General features: G+C 45.1%; 1 protein-coding gene across 1 annotated transcript; it reads left to right on the plus strand.

The window, feature by feature from the left end:
- The first annotated feature begins 5998 nt into the window (after nt 1-5998).
- On the plus strand, nt 5999-20747 carry TMEM150A (transmembrane protein 150A). Its single transcript, XM_060251757.1, has 8 exons — nt 5999-6144; nt 12363-12575; nt 15130-15177; nt 15294-15380; nt 16746-16813; nt 17511-17638; nt 18706-18883; nt 19452-20747. The coding sequence occupies exons 2-8, from the start codon at nt 12511-12513 to the stop codon at nt 19691-19693; spliced, it is 816 nt and encodes a 271-aa protein (XP_060107740.1). The 5' UTR covers nt 5999-6144; nt 12363-12510; the 3' UTR covers nt 19694-20747.
- The last annotated feature ends 1858 nt before the right edge of the window (nt 20748-22605 follow it).

Consider the following 22605-nt stretch of genomic DNA (forward strand, 5'->3'; position numbering starts at 1 on the left):
CCCATAAGACACCTGAATAGGTGTCTACAGACATATGAACAAATTTCCAAAGGGGCCAAGGAGGGAACATGTGTGACATCCATTTGCCAGAGTTTGTTAGAGAACACTTTCCCTATGAAGAAAGGTTAAAACACCTGGGACGCTTTGGCTTGGAGAAACATTGACTGCAGGGTGACATGATAAGAGGTTAACAAGATTATGCATGGGATGGAGAAAGTAGAGAAAGAAGTACTTTCCTCCCTTTCTCACAATACAGAACTCGTGGGCATTCAATGAAATTGTTGAGCAGTCAGGTTAAAACAGATAAAAGGAAGTACTTCTTCATCCAAAGGGTGATTAACATGTGGAATTCACTGCTACAGGAGGTGGTGGCGGCTACAAACTTAGCCAGCCCCAAGAGGGGACTGGATAAAAATATGGAGCAGAGGTCCATCAGTTGCTATTAACCACAGTATATATATATATGTGTGTGTGTAGAAGAAGACATTGGATTTATATTCTGCCCTCCATTCAAGAGCTGCAGAGTGGCTCACAATGTCCTTTATCTCCCTCCCCCACAACAGACACCCTGTGAGGTGTGTGGGGCTGAGAGGATTCTCATAGCAGCTGCCCTTTCAAGGACAACCTCTGCCAGAGTTATGACTGACCCAAAACCATTCAAGCAGTTACAAGTGGAGGAGTGGGGAATCAAACCTGGCTCTCCCAGATAAGAGTTTGCACACTTAACCACTGCATCAAACTGAAACATATATTGGTCACTGTCTGACACAGAGTGCTGGACTGGATGGACCATTGTCCTGATCAAACTTTAATGAAAACTGTTTGACAAATGCTTTGGTATTCTGGTGAAAATAGCTGTGACTGAGACAGGAAAAGTAAATAGCGATGTAACACCTTTTAAACCTTATCAGCAAAGGCATTGTCCTGAGCAATCAAGCCAGGAGGATTAGAATGACTTGGAATTGTGGCAATGAAAAAAGTTAACTCACAGCCAGAAATTAAAAACTGCAAGATTAAAAATATAGCCAATCAAATTTAATGCATAGAAGTGTCAACTATTAAGTTGAAAGACCTTTGTAAATAGAGCTTTTCTAGCAACAACTTCAGTTTGTTGCACTGAGCGCTGTTGCAAAGAAAAGTTTGTCTTTCACACTTTCCCCCCCAGCAAACTGGGTACTCATTTGACCAATCCTAGGAAGGATAGAAGGCTGAGTAACCTTGAGGCAGCCATCTGAACCCAGCCTCCGCCAGGATCAAACTCAGGCTGTAAGCAGAACTCAAGACTACAATACTGCAGCTTTAACACTCTGCACCACGGGGCTCTTTCTGAAGCCAAATTAGCATTTTCCTTAGCCAATTTCAGCATCAATTCTCCTGCTGTGTCAGGATTATCAACCTGTCTTTTGATTGCTGCCTGAAAACAATTGATAAGGTCTAAATAGAGCTCTTGTGGCTTTTGACAGACAGTTGCAAAACTATAGGCTAGTCTCCCTTCTGTAGGGACTTTGGCAAAGGCCTGTAAAGCACATTCAGATACTATAGCAAGGGTTGCAACAGGGAGCACTTGTGCTTTAATAGTATGGAACAGTCCAGATCCATATATTTGTTCAACAGTATAAGTCCCATTGGAGCCACTCCCTTGAACATCAGCCAAATTATGATATTCACTGTCCCATACCACATACTGTCCAGGAGTTAACATCATACCTACCATATTTTTCCAATCTTGAGAAATCACAGAGTATCCATTAGAGAGTCCTTCTAAAAGACTCTGCACATCAGTTCCCCTTATGCCCATGTCTCTGATAGCCTTATGAATTTCACTCAAAACAGAGTGGGGCAACACAGCACAGTTAACAATCTGTTGCTCATTCTCATTCTGTGCGTAGGTTACTGGGCATACCGATAGAAGGTCAGGCAACTCTTCCCCTGTCAACTGTTCAGGGAAAATAGACAACATTTCTGCCAATTCTGGGACATTTTCCAATTTAGCCTGATCAAGTTCCTTCTCCAAAACTTCACAGACCATGTGTCCCGGGGCATTAGATAGTGAGCCCACGGGTGGATCCGTTGGTGGAGGAGGAGGAGAAAGAGGAGGAAGAAGAGGAGGGGCGGGGGGCACAAGTTGGACACCAGTGCATTTTAGAGGACAATCTTTGGAGAGCTGGCTTGTGCTAGAAACGGGCATAAATTTTTCTACTGCATAGCTGCATTTATGCCAGGCTTGCAGAATTTCAACAGAGGCTCGGGAGTCGGGGCTCTGTATGAAAGGTCTTCCTTATCTTCTCCCAGTCCCGAAGTTTAAGAGAACCTCCCTCCAGATACCAGGGGCATTGCTTACTGATCTCTTGCAAGAGAGTCTGAAGTTGCCCAGAAGTCACGGACCTGCCGTACTTCTAAATGAGGAACCGCAGCTCCTCCAAGTGTTTCTGCTGGATTTGCGAGAACTGCCTTCCCATACAAATGAAGGGGTCGTTTAGAACAACGAAGTGCACTTCCGAGGGGTCTGTTCCAGACGTTTGTGAGAGGGGTCTCTGTTCACTGCGCCACATGTAGTAATGGTCACACGACTCAGGGTTGGGGTTCACGCACCAGTCTGTCCATGCTGCTTGCGTCTTTTTGACAGTGGTTGCTTTATTTTATACATTCCTCTGTACACAATCATTGACTAACATCGTGCAGAATGAAACGAGCAATGTTTACATAAGCTTGTAACCCCAAATGTGGATTCCAGGAAGGAGGTGAAAGGGCAGCACATTTTGAGACCCTCAACATTCTTGCATAGGCCAAAGTACATGAAGGCTTTAATGCTGCCTTCTGAGTCTTAAGATGGAGTTAGAACAAGGTTGGCCAGGCCATTGTCCTTCCTTCAGAGTTAGCTGAATCTTATTACAGGCATCTGTTTCCTAGTAACAGTCAAAGACATTGTTGTCTGGGCTTAAAAGGAGTGATGGGAAGGAGCTGGGGCTGCAGGAACAGAATGTCAGCCAGAAATGGCCTGGGTACTTTTTGAAAGCTGTTCAGGAAGATGTGGTCTAGCCGAAACTTTATCAGATGGCCTCTTGTAGCCCTGAGGAATATTATAACCAAAGCTCCATATCATGCTAGCCCAGCATCCTTTATCCCTTCTTGTGAGTTCTCACTCTGGTGGCTGTTGAATGTCTAAATTAGATGAAGTCACACCAAGACGTGTTTTATGTTATTGTTTCACATTATCCTGAGCTGAGCATTCAATTTGCCTTTACTTTGCCATGACCTGCAGGCAGCTTTACAAATACAGTTCCCCAGAATGAATGTGTTATGATCTTGAGCACATTGTCAGGTGAGTAAGACAAGTTACAAGGCAACAGAGAAGCAGTTGCTGAACTGTACAGAAGATATTGGGCTTCCATGGGGTTGTTGGTGGCAGTGAGCCTAGTAGTTATACATCTGGTCTAGATTGAGATTTGACTCATGTATGTATCTTTCTAGAATATCCTCTTTCAAAATGCACTGGTTCCAGATCAACATCTCATTAAGACTGTGTAGCTGGCTTCCTTCTAGCATTTTATTGGCAGTGGTATGCTGTAAAACAGTTGGCTAAGCTACTTCTGGCCTTCAGCAGAGTTCTTGGGCTAAAAATGTTGTTGTGCACTAATAAACATTTTCAGAAATATGCCGCATTATTGTAAATAAATACATGAAGTTAGTCCTGTTGTTCATATCCTTTGCTGCAGCTATAAGCCACATCCTGGGATACATGTGTGTTCTGGGAGTTTGCAACACCCAAGAAAAGTATAATTCTGTTTGTTTCCTATGTCCCCTTATCCTGCATATACAGTACCCCACTTGTAAAACAAATATTCTTTGAGATTAGTCTATGAAGCAATTCAAGTACTCAGAATCTATTGGATGAAATTTACTTCCTCAACAAGAGGTTGGTCCAAACATTTTAGCTGTCAACTGACTCAGGAGAATTCCATGTCCAGATGTACTGAAGTCAAGTAAAAGTAATGAAGTTCTATTTCCTTCAGAATTTTGTGTGTGTGTCTGGCTTATGGAGCAGATCATGGGGAGAAGATGCAGCATTCTAAAGTTGAGGAGAAGCTTAGCAGGTGAGTCCTAGGCTGAATCCCTGAGGGTATCCTGTAAAAATTTCTTTCTTGTAACTGGAGAGCCAGTTTGGTGTAGTGGTTAAGTGTGCAGACTCTTATCTGGGAGAACCGGGTTTGATTCCCCACTCCTCCACTTGCACCTGCTAGCATGGCCTTGGGTCAGCCATAGCTCTGGCAGAGGTTGTCCTTGAAAGGGCAGCTGCTGTGAGAGCCCTCTCCAGCCCCACCCACCTCCCAGGGTGTCTGTTGTGGGGGAGGAAGGTAAAGGAGATTGTGAGCTGCTCTGAGACTCTTCGGAGTGGAGGGCGGGATATAAATCCAATATCTTCTTCATCTTCTAACTTGTTTTTCCCCCAATACTTATAATTACACTATAGATATAATACGGACAAAAAAAATTTAAGAGCCAGTTAGGCTTTTTCTACAGTAAGTTCTGTTGAGCTATTAGAAATTATAGTGGGTTGTCTCTATTTAAATGCAAGTCTCTATTTAAAGCCAAGATGACATATTATTTAATTTCTTGATGAATTCTAATCCAGCACTTTCACATTGTATATTTTCTTCAAAGGGTTTTTTGGGGGGAAGGGGGGGAATAGCAACTCAGTATGTCCAGGAAGACTAAAATGTTTCTGATTGTTTATGTCAGATCTGAGTTTGATTCTGCCATGTAGAGACTAGCATTTGGTCAGTAAAGATGGTAGAATAGCATTATTAGCACATGATGGCATACAATAAATTAATTATTTGCAAGCAGATGAGTTCAGGATGGTATATTACTGAGTCCACGTGGGGTGACTGTACACATGGGGATATCCAGGGCTGCTCCAAGGTTTCGTTCCTGGGATTTTTTTTTCTGTTGGATGATTCATAGTTGTTGACCAGAAGCTGTTTTACATTGAGGGCTGTCTGTAAGCAAGGAAAAGCCTGCTACCCCAGGTCTGTGAAAGAGAATTATCCTTACCCAGTAGAGGCTATAGGTCACTGGATGAGATGTTGAAGAGGATTAAATAGTGAGTTATTGGTGACAACCAGTGTTTGTTGGGTTGGGTGTATGTGTGTTTAAATTATTCTTTGGGTTTACCTTGTGGCATGCTGTTTCTGGGTACCATTCTGGTTTTATTGAGTTTTTGCATGTTCACAAAACTGCGTATCAGTGATGTGTTGTCCAACTTTCCATTTCTTCAACTCAGCTTCCAGAACCAGCAGTTACTGGCTGTTGTCTGCCACAACAGGCAACCTTTTCTGCACCTAACAGTACAATCTTAAACACCAACAGACTTACAAGAAGCCATTCTGTTACCTGTTCTATTAAGACCAACACATTGCTTTTGTTAACAAAGGGAATAACATGGCTTTTACATTATGTGATGAACTTGCAGGCCTACCTTTTTTGTGTCTCTCATTTGGAAATCCTATGCAGTCTAAATACGTTTATTTCAGTAGGTTTAGACTGGAGTAAGGGTGCATACGATTGCAGTGCCAAATCTTTTATTTGCTTGCCAGGATAATCAACCTCTGGCCAGGGGCTGGAAGTCTCCCATCTGATGTCCAGGTGACAGTGTCCTGGAGAAAACAGCAGCTTCGCGGGGCGGGAGGCTGAGGCATTATGCCCCACTGAGTCCCCCTCCCCGGCTCTGCCCCCAGATCTCCAGGTATTCCCCAAGAGTGACTTGGCAACCACAACCTGAAGTAATAGGGGCGGGGGGACGAGGCGCAGCTTTCCGTTGAGGCAGGTAAGGCTGAGCTGCCCTCCCTTGCGTACCGAGCGCGATCTGTCCCACAGGAGACGGCGATCCGCCATGAGCCGCTTTGCCTCAAAACGCACGCCAGGTCGAATTTCCTGGCTGCGCAAGACTACATTTCCCATCTGCCTCGGTGTCTTTCTGTCACCTCCCCCTCCTCCGGTTTTGCAGGCGGGGAGGTTCTGGTCACTTGGGTGGGCGGCTAGGGAAGAGGGGGCGGAGGGGCCGGCCTGGCCTCGCCTGCCTGCCTCTGACGGTCGGCCAGGGCTAGAAGGCGGCGCGCTTCGTCAGGCTGCGGCTGGGACCGGGTAAGGGAGTCCGCGGGAGACCCGGCTCCCCCGTCGCCCCTTGAGAGAGAGAGAGAGCGGCTGCGCTGAGGGCCCTTCGCGGCCTCCCAGACTGAAGTGGCGCTACCAGGCTGCCGCTCTCTCACCCCGCGGGCCCGTGCTGAGCCACCGGGGCTTGGGAGCCTTCCATGCCCGAGGGAGGCCTTGGCAAACTTGAGCGCTCTGCTCACAGGCCGGTGGGTTGAACTTTGCCCGGGGTGGGGGGAGCGTCCAGGCCGCGAGGCGAGGCGAGGGCGGCGTGCCGGTGCCTCTGCACGCTTGCACTCGCAGGTTTTGGCCCGCAGCTTCTGAGGTGCAACAGCCTGGCTGCAAGGGAGGATTCCTGGGGCGCCAGGCAGCCCTGCGGCGCCTGGGGTTGGGCAAGGCGTGTGGTTTGCTTTCGCAGGATGTTGGCATTGGGCCTTGGTGGGGAGAGGAGGGCCTGGCGGGCATCTTCGTCTGGTAGCTCTTGGCAAGTCTGCGTAGTAGGCGAGGGTCAGGGCAGGGAGATCTTGTGCCAAATATGTGGGGAATGCATCGGTTGGTCTTGGCTGGGAAGTCTGCGGAAATCCTAGCAGCTCGGAAGGGGGAAGGCCTGGAGAAGCATTTCCTTTTCAAGGCAAACTGAATGGTTGCGAATAGGTAGAGGGTAAAGTTTCCATTGTGATTTTGCCAGACCACTTATCACTTCGGGGAAGCCAGGCTAGCTTTCCCATGGAAGATGCTCAACCAATAAATCGTCAGCCAGCTCTCCAGCACCGGTTTGGGGGTCTGGAAAGCCAAGGGACATATTCTTTTTAGTATAAATACGCTGTTCGTGTGCACAGTGATAACATGAACCAACAATGGGTGCACGGAGGGAAGGAACACCAGCAGCATTGAACCACAGGATAGCAGACATCATTTTAGATTAAACAGGAACTGGAAGTAAGACAGAGAAGCAAATAAAGGACCAGTGGCAGGCTTCAGGAAGTTGTTCTTGGAAGGAAATTCTCAAGTGGAAACACTCTCACACACATCCCCCGCAACCAAGGGGGTGAGCTGTACCACACTGCAAGTGAGGATTGCAAGGAAAATGATAGACTTCAGTCAGCACTGTTTTTCACATGGCAAGAGGTATATACTATTTTCCAGTGATGACGCTGTAGATAGGAGAAAAATAAACTTTTAATACTTGCATTGGAAACACAATGTGCACCAAGAACAGCTTGTTTATATAAAAGATACGTTATTCAGTTACACTGGCATTAAAGAGAAAATCTAGAACAATATATGATAGATCTAAAGCTGTTAGCACACACTTGTGAATTTGGGGAGTTGTGTGACTTGCTTAGTAAAAGATCTCAGTGTGTGTGGCATAAAGTCTGATAGAAAGCCAGATTACTGAAATAGATTTAGTTCTACAGTATGCAGGCGATACAGACAAAGCAGTTGTAGACAGTAGAAAAGCAGGCAAAAGATCTAGAGGGCAAAAGTAATATAAAAAAAGACAGAGCAAAATAAGCACTAGCACTAATGAAAGCTCCAAACAGAAATAAGGGCTACAGAATTATGCACAGAGAACTTGCCACATGGGGCATTGCAGCCATAGCATATATTTTGGTCCAGCATATTGAAAACAATGCAATAAATGTGGCAAATATTAATAACTGTCAAAATGTGTAAAACTAGAAATCAGACATATGTCTAACATAGACTTGCAAAACTAGAAATCATTGCTAGCTGAATCATTTCTGCATTAATAAGTCAGTAATGCCCACTGGGAAACAACTGCAAACAATTGATAAATATACCGTAATCTGAACAGCAGTTACTGAGATGTCCTATCTACTTAAACAGGGATGTCAAACCTGTTTGTTATGAGGGCTGAATCTGACATAAATGAGACCTTGTCAGTCTGGGCCATGTGTGTCATAAAATGTAATGCCAGGTAGCGGAGATAGGCTTTATAAAGGACGCAGACAAACACAATTAAAGATTTTTTTTAAAAACTTAAAATAAAACTTGATTAAAAATTAGCACTAGGTCTTAAAGCTGCTTTCTTTGTATCTCTCCCATGGGATCCAGGAAGCTGGGCAAAGGAAGCTTTGGCTCTTTCCTTCCTTCCCCAGGTGACCAGGAGGGGGAGGAGCCTCAGCCAATAGAAGGAAGAAAGGCCTGGCTCAGTAGCTCTGCTGTGCGATTAAGAGAGCCTGGCAAAGCAAGCTATCCTCCCCCCCCTTTCCTCTCCAAAGGAGGCGCCTCAGCAAATGGAGAAAATAGAGGCTTTCCTCTGTAGCTCCTGTGCAAGTGAGCAAGCCTGGCAAAGCAGGCTGTGATGCAGAAGGAAGCAAGAGAGAGGGAGAAGGCAGCAGATGATAGCCAGTTGCTCAGGGGCCTGATACAGCTGCATGTTTGACACCCCTGTACTAAAATCCCAGCTAGTAGATTTTGATACACAGGCTGTAACTGGGTCTGAGGCTCATGACTAATGTAAGTGTGATATAAAAGTTAATAGAAACATGCAAAAGAGCAGTGGAATGTTCATTCAGATTAGGAAGACATTTTTTCAAAGCCTTGGCTGTTTACCAAATTAAAAATAGATTCACAAATACTGCTTGTAACTCATGTGCCTCCTAAGTGTCCTGTGGTATTGAACTGTGTGAAAAAATGTTGGTACAGAAATTAGATGATTTTTTTTCAGTCCAAGAGATGTGAAACTGCTCACTTCTAAGAGAACGCATACATGCTGTGTCAGAAACAAGAGTAAGACATACAGTATCTTAAAATCTAAGAGGCCTTAGTTGAAATGCTCAGTCCAAAGGATGATCTATATTGATTTCTAAGAGAAGATAACCTTTTGCTAGGCAGTCATTCTTAAACATGGCAGTGGTGATCTGACTGGCCCAAGATGATGAATTTGGCTATCAATTTATGAAACGGTTTCAGCAACTAAAGATTCTACAAATGAAAGTTCATGTGTTGAAGTGTTACAATGCGAAAAAGCTGTGAATGACTGTACATACCAGGTTTTGGGATTAGTTGCAGTACTGTGGCAGACATGCCACATTTCTTGTTAAACCTGTACATGGTTCAAAAGCTCAGACAAGTTGAACTATATTCAAACAGAAATAAAGGTATGTTTGGATGCATGAGATCTCACTGATCTATGGGAAAACAGTGGCTTTTGAAGCAGTTCTCTGACTACTGGAGGCAATTGTCAAAACACTGTGTTCCTTCAAGTATCCTATAACTTCTTTATGGCCCTTTATGGTCAGGGACCTGCCTATCTATGGGACCGCCTTTCCCCATATATCCCCCAGAGAGCACTGCGATCAGGGACAAAAAATCTGCTGTCTGCCCCTGGCCCAAAAGAAGCCAAGTTATGCATAACGAGATCCAGGGCTTTTTCGGTGGCAGCACCAGAACTTTGGAACACCCTCCCAGAAGCTATAAGGGCCCTGCGGGATTTGTCGGCATTCCGCAGGGCATGTAAGACTGAACTGTTTAAACAGGCTTTTGTGGTTGATTGAAAATGGGCTGCCACCGGACATCCTACAGAATGCTGGCGATCATAGTCAGAAGTCAATACCGCCTAGATTGGACTTAGACAGCGCTAATAGTTTTAAAATTGATAAGTAAATTATGGTTTTATATGTTTTATTGAATTGATTGTTTTTATGATGTTGTAAGCCGCCCTGAGTCCGCTTGCGGAGAGGGCGGGATATAAATGTAAAGTAATAAATAAATAATTCTAACAGAAATGCCAACTGCACGTGAAGTATTGCCTTAAGATGAGTCAGTAGTTACTAATACTTTATCCAGTGCATGTTTAGGACAAGGAGAAATTAGAACAGAGGGAATACTTTGGCAAGCAAGACATCATGAGATATACAGCAATCTCAGAACTGGAACAGATGGAATTTGAAACAACCACTGCCAATTAAGGATTTTTGAAAATCTTAAAATACTGTTTTGCAGGATAGCCCCAAAGAAATGTGGGAATTCCAGAAGATGTGCTTATTGGGCTACAGATAGGAATTAAATATTTAAACATAAAGAGAAAAGAACACTAATCTAGATGGACCAGTGGTCTAATGAATAACATTAGAGCATTGGTCCATGTAGAGTAGTGTTGTTTTCTCTGACTGACAAAGATTTTCCAGAGCTTCAAGAGGAAAAGGATCTTTCCCATAGTTGGCTGCCTGTGGTCTTTTAACAGGAGATGCTAGGAGCTGAACTTGGAAATTCCTATGTGATTGTATACAAAACTTATGAAATACTGGATGGCATACATGAGTGATTAGGAAATTGAACTATGTAAAGTGGTTATTCCATTCAATTTTGTGCCCGATACTTTAGAATGTTGCTGAACAGTAAGGATTCCTATCAGAGAATAGCATTTTCTAAAATGGACATGGTGAAGCCATTTTCTATGAGGGTGTGAGATCAACTGTACTAAGCAACTCAGTATTAAATAAAATGTGTTCCACATTTCACATCTGCATCATTTTAAAAGTTTGCAGCAGCAAAAACAACTACATTCACTAGAGGATCTTAGGTTCCAGCTAAACTGGGTGCTTGTGTGTGTGTGTGGGGGGGGTGCCTTAGGTATAAATAGGCTCACTGGAATGTTTTGGAATAATATGAATGCTGTTTTGGAGAACCTGGGATAGCTCAAAGCTATACTTTTCTAGTCACATGATTAATTTTCTCTAAATGTGATTTAATGAGCACAAGCAGCTTTATTGAGCCTGGAGGTTTATTTTATGTATTTGGTTAAACTTTTAGTCCTCAATGCAGTTCACAAGATGCATTAGGTCATAAGTGATACCATTCATTGCCTGTGTGAAAAGCAAGATGCTGTAACCCTATGGCTGAAAGGTGTCTTTTATTTTCACTGGATACCTAGTGACCATTCAGCTGTCCTTGCCAAGCAGGAGATGCTTCCAAGACAGGAGTGGGGAGCACCTCGTCCTGCTGTTGGCTTTGTTCTATGCACAGTCCTTACTAAGTGGCATTTTTAGGAAGCATGAGATGAAACATATTTTGAAAGAGGTGCTTCTAGCCCTGACCTGGATAGTCCAGGCAAGCCTGATCTCAGAAGCTAAGCAGGGTCAACTGTGGTTAGTACTTATCTGAGAGACAGTCCTTGAAATACCCAGTTGAGAGGACAGAAGCAGGCTTTCGGCCACAGTATCCTCCAGGCCCCCAGTCGGGTCAGTCACCAGAGGTCAACATGACTTCCAGGTGCAGATACACACACACAAAAGTGCCTCTAATCCTAAGCATTCCCTGAAGACCCAAGATCTCAGAAAGCACAGATCTGGAGAAATGGAGATAGGTATCTGGCTGGGAACCCAGTTTTCTCCACAGCAAGGCAACAAGCTACCACCATTCAGTGAGAGTCTTGGGACTGCCATGTCAGCAGTAGTCTGTGTAGCAGGATCTACTAGGCTTGATAAAGATGCCACTGAGTGGCTGAAGGAGAACTAAGGCTGCTATAGGCTAGGAAGTAAATTGTTGCTGTAAGAGTGCAAAAACTGTAAAAGAGAAAGTATTGCATTATGAAGTGAGAGTATGAGGTTGAATGTTTGACCTTTGCCACGTGAAACCAGTTTTCTAGCAGCTTACCGCAGCTACCCATTTAATGGTCACTGTATGCTGTTTTAATCCAGGTGGTCAACCATGTTGGTCTGAAGCGGTGGAACAAATTTTGAGTCCAGTGGCACCTTTACGACCAATAAAGTTTATGTATTGTATTGTATATGCATGCACAGTTTGGAAGCATGCAAGCACATGAAAGCTCACATCTTAAATAAAACTTTGTTGGTCTTAAAGGTGCCACTGGACTCCAGAATTTCTTTGTGATGCTTTGTTCAACACACTATATCATGATGTTATCTGAGTTAGGACTGATTCACAATGGCATCAAGTGGGATTAAATGAAGGATTGCACACATTAATGCTGATGATTTGGAACAGGGCCAGAACAGGGACCCATTGTGGCTGATTTATGATGATGCATTTTTTTCCTCAGATTTTGGCTTGCTTGTGTGTTTGCAAAGGATTTTAGAAGCTACTTCTACTGAAATGAAACTTGAGATAGGCAAAGGGACTCTGGCACTGTAGTACCTTTACTTATCCCAACTAAATAGATGTCTTTGTGGCAAATCTTTCAGTTTGTCCTCAACTAATCCTTCTCTCTGCTTCTCTTCCAGGAGGGGCTTTCTAATGGTTCCAGTAGGAGGCTTTTACTAGTAGCTGGTGCCCACCTGCCTCTTCCCCTTCCCTTTCCTCTCCCCTCCCCTCCCCCCTCATCTGAATTTCCCCCTCCCCCACATACCTGTTGTGTACCTGGACACACTAATGACAGCGTGGATCGTCCTCCCCATTAGCCTCTCTGCCTTCTCAATCACTGGAATATGGATTGTGTAAGACTTGCTGTCTTCTTTGCCTTGATTTTTTTTGTCTGTAGAAAGGGAAACAATGTATGGTTGACTTGTAGGTTATGTCAGTTAAGCATCGGATTGTTTCCTCCCCCCCGCGCTGTGATCTCTTGCTATAAGAATCTGTTTTGGGGTTTGTGCTGGAAGACTGACTTCCTGAAGGATACTGTTAAACAAAGCTGCTATGATGGCTGTGCCTTATAAAGGTGTAATCATTTTCAAACTGTAATCTTTTCCTGCTTCAGATCTCAAATTGAGAGATCTAAACTCCTCCCCCCAGTTCTAGATTGTTCTCCTGCTTTATATGTCTTGCTTATCTGAATATAGTCTGAAAACATCTGGGAATATCCCTGTTTAGGTATACCTGTATTTTAATATTATTTAAAGGGTACAGGTGTCCTATACTGATTGCTGTGAGGCAGCACATGATTTACAGAATTCACCCACATTGGTGTGTGTTGCGCTTCAACATGTTTAATATTTAAGTGCTTCCAGCAGCAGATATAAATACTATGCTTCCTACTGCTGTCTAGCACCAAAGTGGGTATGTTTCCCCTTGGAGAAATGGCAGCAGCTGTTTGAACATGAAAGGCACATCCTCCCACAATTTCACAGGGACAAACATGTTCCAAGTGAAAGAGGGATTCCTCATTGCGGCTGCTTCACAATAGTGGATTGTCTTCATCTCTACAAAGAACCAGAAAACTAGATGTGTCCTTAGCTTACCCTGCAGTACCTTTCTGCAGCCACAGAGGGGAACTCTGTATGTGAGAGAAAGAACCATTAGAAATATTGATATGCAGCTCACCTCTTCAAGATGACTTTGCCACGTATTGTAGTTCAGGTCATGAGCCTGCTCTGTTCCAAGGGATCAGTGGTAGCAGTGCTACGCTTTGGTTTCTAAGAAAGCAAGTTTAGTTCTCCCATATAATGCTAACATCAGTCACTGAGAGTCAGTTTGGGTAAAATGTTGTGGCTCTTAGGCCACGTCAAGTTTTGGAGCATTGGTGTGCTTGCCACTGACAATTGCTTTGTGCAGTCAAGACTACACAGCTGTGGGAAAGTGTAAGTCACCTTCCTGGATCATATGCGAAGTGCTGGTAATGCATAAGCAAAAATACCCTGTACAAATGAACAGATTCATATGGGAGAAGAGATCGAAATGCTCATGTAGTCACAGGAACCCTGATCCAGATACAGGGCATTTTTAGTACAAAACTGCAAATAATCTCTAACCCAGAAGGCTACAAGCCTGATCCTGTCCTGGCATTTGTGAGGTAGATTACATCCCAGAACAAAGGACAGACAGTCGGTCTCTGTGACTGTGACCAGCCCCCCTTTCTTCTGGTTTGAATTAGTCTGGTCTTGATGACTTTTCATGTTGGTGAGACTGCTCTTCAGAAGCAAGCAGATTTCCTTCCTCTGACATATTTATGTGTAGAGGCCTCTAAGTAGGGGCAGAACTTGGCAACAAATATGCAAGCAGAAGTTCAAGAATGACTTATCATTGTAGAACTGGAGACAGCCATCGAAGTTGAGCTTGCAGAGGCCAAAGGTGATATTCCCAGAGGCACACCCGTTTCTGGTAAAAACAAATTTTAAAAATGGTTGGCGAAGGCAGCTCCTAAGTTCTTTCAAGGGCTGGAAATTTTCCCTAACATTTGTCTTGGTGGAATCATCTAACTGTTGATGTACACCTTTTACTACAACTTAACCCCCTGAGAGAAAGGTGATGAGCCTAGAATCCCTATTGTGTGGAATGACTGACGATTTTCAATTCCAGCTTCTATGAACAAATCAGCAATTGTGTCTCAAGACAATTGGCTGTGTAAACAAGGCCCCAGAGGATGGAAATCAGGGCCATCCAATCCAAGTCAGAAATAGAATGGATTCCAAAGGAGAGGGTAATGGGACCTTAAAGCAGAATAAAAAGCAACACAAATTCCTTCCTGACATCTAGTCAGTGCTAGGCTTGCCATCTTCCCCTAAGCTGGTGTTGTGCCCCAATCTTTTATGGGTGGGAACAGCTGCATTCTTGAACTGGTCCTATTACCCTTTTCAAAGCATCCAGTAGGCCTGCTGATGGACAAGGAAGAAGAGGAGAGGCTTGGCTTTGTCTCTGTTACAGCTGGGCAAGCAGAAGAGTTCACTGTTGATCTTGGCCTTTATATCTTCAGGAAGTCTCCCTTAGTTATAAATTCCCCTCTGTAAAAGGCTACATGGGCATCCTAGAAAATTGTTTTCCCATTCACTTCATTTGAACTCATTTAAGAGACATTTGTAATAAGTCCTGCACCATATTGGTTCATTGATCATATTTAAACTGCCTGGTGGCTGCTTTTAACTAATAGAACACATATAACTTTGGGAAGTTAGGTTGAAAAGATGGGGGAGGTGGAATATATTATTCTTTGAATAATTGCTTTTTTTCATCTTGCCTATTATATACTGCTATTTTAATGCATGCTTGCTACTCTGTGGTTTAAATGTGAAACCCTCTCTTCTGCATGGTAAGTCCTGCTCTTTCTGCTCCTCACAGATATGCCATGGCAGTGATGAATCACCATGTGTGCCCTGTTGAGAACTGGTGAGCCTTTTCATCATGCAGAAGGATAAAATCCTTTGAGATCTATTGTGTTCCATGTGTTTCCTTATACCCAGAGATTTCTACAACTCCAGTTTAATGTATTCTAACTGCTGCAGGTCCTACAATGAGTCTTGCTCTTCTGAATCTGCCAAGCGTGGCTACCCAAAAAGCTGCTGCACCTTGGAGGATATCCCTTTAATTAGGTGAGGAGGAAAGAAGCTTGAATCTTTAAAAATGGGAGGGCAGCAGTCCCTGCATCCCTGGGGACAAGCCAGTTCGGGCCTGGAGAACACCTTAGGTACAGCAGAGGCAGAAACAGTAGCTTTGCTAAGCATGGTGTCTTATGCATGTGTTAAAAAGGTAAACGTAGTCCCCTGTGTAGTCATTTCTGACTCTGGGGTGACGTCACATCATGATGTTTTTATGGCAGACTTTTTATGGGGTGGTTTGCCATTGCCTTCCCCAGTCATCTACACTTTACTCATTTTACTGACCTCGGAAGGATGGAAGGCTGAGTCAACCTTGAGCCGGCTACCTGAACCCAGCTTCTGCCGGGATCAAACTCAGGTCGTGAGTACAGCTTGGACTGCAGTACTGCAGCTTACCACTCTGTTCCATGGGGCTCTTACATTCAGGTGTTAGAAGGTCTTACATTCAGGTGTTCAATGTGGCCAAGTGCAAAGTAATGCACATTGGGGTCAAGAATCCCAGCTACAAATACAAGTTGATGGGGTGTGAACTGGCAGAGACTGACCAAGAGAGAGATCTTGGGGTCGTGGTAGATAACTCACTGAAAATGTCAAGACAGTGTGCGTTTGCAATAAAAAAGGCCAACGCCATGCTGGGAATTATTAGGAAGGGAATTGAAAACAAATCAGCCAGTATCATAATGCCCCTGTATAAATCAATGGTGCGTTCTCATTTGGAGTACTGTGTGCAGTTCTGGTCACTGCACCTCAAAAAGGGTATTATAGCATTGGAGAAAGTCCAGAAAAGGGCAACTAGAATGATTAAAGGGCTGGAACACTTTCCCTATGAAGAAAGGTTGAAACACTTGGGGCTCTTAGCTTGGAGAAACATCAACTGCGGGGTGACATGATAGAGGTTTACAAGATAATGCATGGGATGGAGAAAGTAGAGAAAGAAGTACTTTTCTCCCTTTCTCACAGTACAAGAACTCATGGGCATTCGGTGAAATTGCTGAGCAGACAGGTTAAAATGGATAAAAGGAAGTACTTCTTCACCCAAAGGGTGATTAACATGTGGAATTCACTGCCACAGGAGGTGGTGGCGGCCACAAGCATAGCCACCTTCAAGAGGGGGTTAGATAAAAATATGGAGCAGAGGTCCATCAGTGGCTATTAGCCACAGTGTGTGTGTATATATATATATATAATTTTTTTTGGCCACTGTGTGACACAGAGTGTTGGACTGGATGGGCCATTGGCCTGATCTAACATGGCTTCTCTTATGTTCTTAAGGTCATATATTGGACAGTGGTTTGGGAGGGTGAATGCATTTGTGGTGGTTCCTCTCAATCGCGGTAACTATTTTTCTTTTTCTTGCAGTAAATGTGGTACTTACCCTCCTGAAAGTTGCCTTTTCAGCCTTATTGGAAATGTTGGGGCTTTTATGGGTAAGTACTTCACCATTTTGCCAACCTTTGACAACTTGGCTAGGAAGATGGAAAGCTGGCCAGTGGCACCAACCCTTAAGCTAGCTAGCCAGCTTTTTTCCCATGCAGCTTATTGGCACTGTGTCTCCTTCCTTCCTAAAATATTTACTGCTTGGAAGAGGTTTGCAGCTGAGCAAAATTTTCCAGAGTGAGTGCCAGATCTTCAAGAGGGAGTACAGGAAGTCTCGCTGCAGAGGAAACTGTATCTGCTTGGCAGTTGATGCTATACTGGCTTGTGGGACTTGAGGAAAAAAACCCTGCCTGATTGCTCAAGAGGCAGAGGTGACCTGGGAGGGGCATCCTGAAGGGTGACAGAGTGTTTCCTGGGAGTATTCATTCAGCTTCAGGGCTTATTGTACTTACATGCTGAAGAGCTTGCTACTCAAGGGTTTTTGTTCAGTTACCTCTTTGGCTTTTGAGATTCCACCAATCATAGGCCATGCATTTTCAGTGATGTCTTTGCCATTTTAAGAGCTAGAGGTTTACTTTTTGGACCTTTTTGCACTCTCGAGGAATTGCAGCACAGCCTTATGAGATATAAAAAGACAGCCACTTTGAAAACCAACCTCCTGTGCTGCTTTGTTTTCTTTCAAACAGACTTGAAGCAGCATGTCTGATACCTAAGAATCCAAACTGTCTCTCTTGCTTCCTCCAACAGTGGTGGTGATCTGTTTCCTACGCTATGGGCAGCTGATAGAGCAGAGCCACAGCTCCTGGGTGAACACCACAGCACTGATCACAGGCTGCACCAACGCTGCAGGCTTGGTCATGGTTGGCAATTTCCAGGTTGGTGAACAAGGTGGGAGAGGGGTGATGGGTTGTGCTCCAGGTAGGAAAGCAGTCCTTGGGGAAAGTTTTTGTACAGTCCCTTCTCATCAAGGATGACCCATTTCCCCTGTCATTGGGGAAGATGGATTTTGGCCCATGCTGGAACAGAGGGCAGTAGAAGGGAGAAGCTCCTAGATCAGTTGGTGTCTAGTGTAGGAAGCAGAACAAGGGTTGCTGTTGCATTCCAGCTTTGGGACAGAGTTGTAGTTGGTACTGTTAAACGAGGTGGTGGGTGGCAGAGTAAGCTTCTCTTTCACAACTGTTGTTCACCAGCATGGTGTAGTGGTTAAGAGCAGCAGCTTCTAATCTTGATAACCAGGTTTGTCTCCCCACTTCTCCACATGAAGCCTGCTGGGAAACCTTGGGCTGGTCTCTCAGGACTCCCTCAGCCGGGTCTATCTCACAAAGTGACTGTTGTGGGGAGGGGAAGAGAAGGTGATTGTAAACCACATTAACAGTCCATAGGGTAGAGAAAAGTGGGTAGAGAAAAAACCAAATCTTCTTCATACTGTGCAAGAAGAGATACCAATTCAATTGTATGCAGCCAATCCCAAAAAGGGGGGGGGGGTAAAAGGGAGGCTCCCCCGTGGCACAGAGTGGTAAAGCAGCAGTACTGCAGTACTGTGGTCTGAACTCTCTGCTCACGACCTGAGTTCGATTCTGGCAGAAGCTGGATTCAGGTAGCCGGCCCAAGGTTGACTCAGCCTTCCATCCTTCCGAGGTCAGTAAAATGAGTACCCAGCTTGCTGGGGAGAAAGTATAAAAGACTGGGGAAGGTAATGGCAAACTACCCTGTAAAAAAGTCTGCCGTGAAAACGTTGTGAAAGCAACGTCACCCCAGAGTCAGAAACGACTGGTGCTTGCACAGGGGACCTTTCCTCCCCCCCCCCCCCAGTGATTTTTTTCTGGCCTAAGAAGATGCCAAACCTGTCTTCTTTTTCTGGGAAAGAGTTTTTTTTTTGCTGGAGGCAAGAGTACAGCAAAATGCCTTCAGTGCCTCTGTTTGGCTTTTCCCTGTTCCATAGGTGGACTATGCCAGATCCCTTCACTACATTGGAGCTGGTGTTGCCTTCCCAGCTGGCCTGCTGTTTGTCTGCCTGCAGTGTGTCCTCACCTATCACGTTGCAGTCTCTGCCCTGGACTTCTGGATGGCGCATCTCCGCGTCTTTCTTACTATTGTGGCCTTAATCTCTCTTGTCCTCAGTATCCTTTTCTGGTAACAAGTGCCAGGTCACTTGGAGGGATAGGAGGAGGGAAGGAGAGCGTTGCGTCTGGAAAGTACTCCCATAGACCAGAGACTGTGTGGCACCATATGAAGCTGCCTCATACTGATTTGGACCACTGGCCAAGACCACTATTGTCTCCTCTTCCAAAGTCTCAGGCCTTCCCAGTCATCTGCTATCCAGTCAGTTTTACTGGAGACGCCCTTTGTTACCACTGCACTGCCCCACCATACATGCCCTTGCTTGTGGTCAGCACAAGAATAGTTGAAGCAAGCCAGCTGTGCTAGTCCATTGCTTCAGACAAGGGGTTTGGGATGCTGGTCTGTTTGTGGACTGTATGCTGCCATCATTGCACAGAGAAACCTCACCTTGCAATCCAAACAATAAGGGATCACATTCCCTGCAGTGTGCAGTCAAAGTTTAGCGGCACCTAATTGCTCAACTTAACTGGGCATGCCATCTTCTTCCACTGTCACAGTCCCCTTCCCCTCTTCTGCTTTTGGAACTCCCAAGCTCTCGTGCCTTTCCTTTAACCCCAATTCTGTCAGGTGGCATCTTCTTCATCCACGAGAGCTTCCTCCTGCAGCATCTGGCTGCCATCTGCGAATGGCTGTTTGTCATTGACATCCTGGTCTTCTACGGCACTTTCACCTATGAGTTTGGTGCTGTCTCCAACGACACCTTGGTGGCTGCGCTGCAGCATTCGAACAGCAGGGGGTGCAAGTCCCCAGGGAGCAGCAGCACCTCCACACACCTCAACTGTAACCCTGAGAGCATTGCCATGATATGAAGGAGGGACAGGAAGGCTTGCTTGGCCATCCCATCCTGCAGCTGCAATGAGCTGCCTATCTATCTTTTACTTTTTTTCCCCCAATGGGGGAAGAGGGACATCTCCCTCCTGGTGGTTTTTTGTACCAAAAGGGGTTTTTTTAAATAAAAAGTTATTGCTGCCAGTTCCCGCACCCCTCCCTCTCCTCACTCAGAGTGCCACTTGTCCAGCTGGGAGCCAGAGCCTGTTTATGTCTAGGTGCTGGAAGGGAGATGCTCTGCAAAGCAGCAGAGCTCTCAAGGAGATCCCAGCTAGAATTAGATGATGGCAACCTTCTCTTCCCGTCTTGCTGCAGCATCTTAGGGAACAGCTCTAGGCAGGTCTGCTTAGAAGTCCCACTTTACTCACTGGGGCATGATCCAAGGGAAGGATTGCTGCAGCCTTAGCCTTTTACTGCCCCTTGGGGTAGTGACCCAGTGCCAAAGGGAACCTCTGCTGTTTCCAGCCTCATTATAAACAGTGCCTGATTCCAGTTTCCCGGACAGCAGGGGCCAGAGTTTGGCCACCTAGGCTTGGGGGGTTACTCTTTGGGTGCCTGTAATGATGGCTGCTCATGAGCATATGATTGCGTCTCACTGCCACTCCCCACTTACCTACCTTCCAGTATAAGTACATGGACACAAACCAAGCTGCTATAGGAACGCAGGAGGTACAAATAGTTCTTGTGACAGTTCCCAGTCTGGGTAGGCTCCTCCTCCGCTGGCATATAGGAAATAGGTCTCTTACCAACACACAAACCACAATGCCTCACACTGCACCTGGAGGAAGGACAAGTGACGAAACGGGGCCTTGCCAGAAGCAGAAGGATGGACCTGCCCTCTTGCTGGACTGTCTCATATACTGTTGTTTCCTGATCTCTCCTATAGCGAGTTGCCAGCTGGAATGGGCAATGGGAACGTTTCTGGTCCTCGGGCCCACTAGTCTGAGCCGGTTGGTTTGGGTGAAATGTTTGGATATTTTTAGAACTTTTTTTTATATCTCTATATAAAATGTGTATAAAGAGAATTGTATCAGAGCGACTCTGTCCTTTATTTGGGAGAGGAAATAAGAGAAGGGGCCCTCTCCTCTGGCATGTCTCTTTCACTCTCTGGGGGTCTTCTGTGCACTGATTGTTCCCATGTGTCCTGCACACACAGTCAGGCTAGAGTTGCAGTGAGGGTGGCCAGCAGCAAAATGGGCTTCAGCTGGCCTGAAGTGCCCCAAGTGGTGAGACTTCCTTATGGTAACTAGTGTTTATCTTTAATACCATCATTAGGCTGTGGGAATTGCTTTAAAATCCTAGTCCCCTCTTGTGCAAACCAAAAACTGGAAGAAAAAAAGAGTGTCAAAGGGCTGAGTCCTTGGCTTCCCCTTCAAGTGCTGATGTCACAAACTCATGGCTTAAGCACAGCCCTGCTCTTTCTAGATGCCAGAACTGGTAAGTACAAGTGGGAGGTGTGGCTTCAGGACTCCTTGTTCCTGGGCCTGCCTGTTGTCAGTGCAGGCTGTGAGATTTTAGAGTCCTGAAGCCAGGCAGCTGGGGTGGGAAGAGAAAGCCCTACCATGCTTCTTGCCATTTTATTACTCTATAAAAGGGGAGAAAAGTGACCCTACTGGGGTTAAGCTCTGCTGGGCTTACAGCCCAGCTTTGCCATAGAACTCTGCAAGCAGACGTTCCAGAACACTGGAACATAACTGCAGGGGGCTTCTAGGCCACATCTGCAGCGTACAAGAACCAGGTGCAGAAAACATTGTAAACTGTGATGTGCAAACATAACAAGTAAGCACAAGTGGAGAAAAATGGGGCAAGTAGGGGTCCATACAAATTTGTACCACTGCTGTGCCACCCCTTGCCAACTGGAGGGCAGCTACACACAAAAATTGACTTCAGGGCAGTTTGACTGGCTGGTAAAATAGCCAATCAGGTACATAAGCCTTTTACTGGAGGGGGGTTCTGTTGTGCTGCGGTTGAATATAACAAAACAAAAAGGCGCACCACACAGTGCTGTTTGCAAGATAACTCCAGAAGTTTCCTGGAGTTACTGTGTATATTCCCAATGCCCAACTCTTCCGCATGAGTCTCCATGGCATATGTAACATATAGTGTGATTTGGTACTATACATGCCTGATCCAGCAACAACTTCACCCCCTAGCATCTACATTGATCAGAAGAAGCAATGTTCACAAATGTGGCATCTCTTAAAACACAGACACCCCAAAATTAACTGAAGGATGCTTTGCCCAAGATGAAGCTTCCAAAACAAGAACAGATGCATCTATTCCAGTATGTAGCTATATGGCACCAAGCTTATTTCATTTTTTGCTGTTGAGTCACAGCTGACTTATGATGACTCTGTAGAGAAGTTCAGGGGTGGTTTGCCATTGCCTGCCTCCACATCATGACCTTGGGTATTCCTTGGAGGTCTCCCTTCCAAGCACTATCCACAACCAACTCTGGTTAGCTTCTGAGATCTGATAAGATTGGAGCAGCCTGTGCTATCAAGGTCAGGGGATATATAGCAAATAGAACTCTGCAAGCAGACATTCCAGAATACTGGAACATAACTGGAGGGGGCTTCTAGGCCACATATGAAGCACACAAGAGCCAGCTGCAGAAAACAAGATTCACCCTACTAGCAAGAGATATTCAGAGTCAAGAAACAGAAAAAGGGAGAAAGAGGTCTTTATGTCAGGGAACTAGCTGCTTATCCCTTCCTTTAGCTCACAGAATAGCATGAGCTCCAGCCCATCCAGTCCCCATGAAGATGAGAACAGCTATCCAAGAACATGTTTCATCCTGTCCAGGGAGAGAGAAAACTGCAAACTTTTTAAAAACACCCCAAACCGATTCCATTATGGGGAAGGATACAGAAGAACCACACCATGAGAACAA

This window comes from Heteronotia binoei, chromosome 12 (genome assembly GCF_032191835.1).
Source record: "Heteronotia binoei isolate CCM8104 ecotype False Entrance Well chromosome 12, APGP_CSIRO_Hbin_v1, whole genome shotgun sequence".
NCBI classification, from domain to species: Eukaryota; Metazoa; Chordata; class Lepidosauria; order Squamata; family Gekkonidae; genus Heteronotia; species Heteronotia binoei.

Excerpts from the sequence above, each read along its gene's own strand:
- TMEM150A (XM_060251757.1), top strand. The coding sequence starts at position 12,511 with ATGACAGCGTGGATCGTCCTCCCCATTAGCCTCTCTGCCTTCTCAATC. Across the intron at positions 15,381-16,745 it reads GAGGATATCCCTTTAATTAG|TAAATGTGGTACTTACCCTC; the intron begins GTGAGGAGGAAA and ends TTTTTCTTGCAG. Across the intron at positions 16,814-17,510 it reads AAATGTTGGGGCTTTTATGG|TGGTGGTGATCTGTTTCCTA; the intron begins GTAAGTACTTCA and ends TTCCTCCAACAG.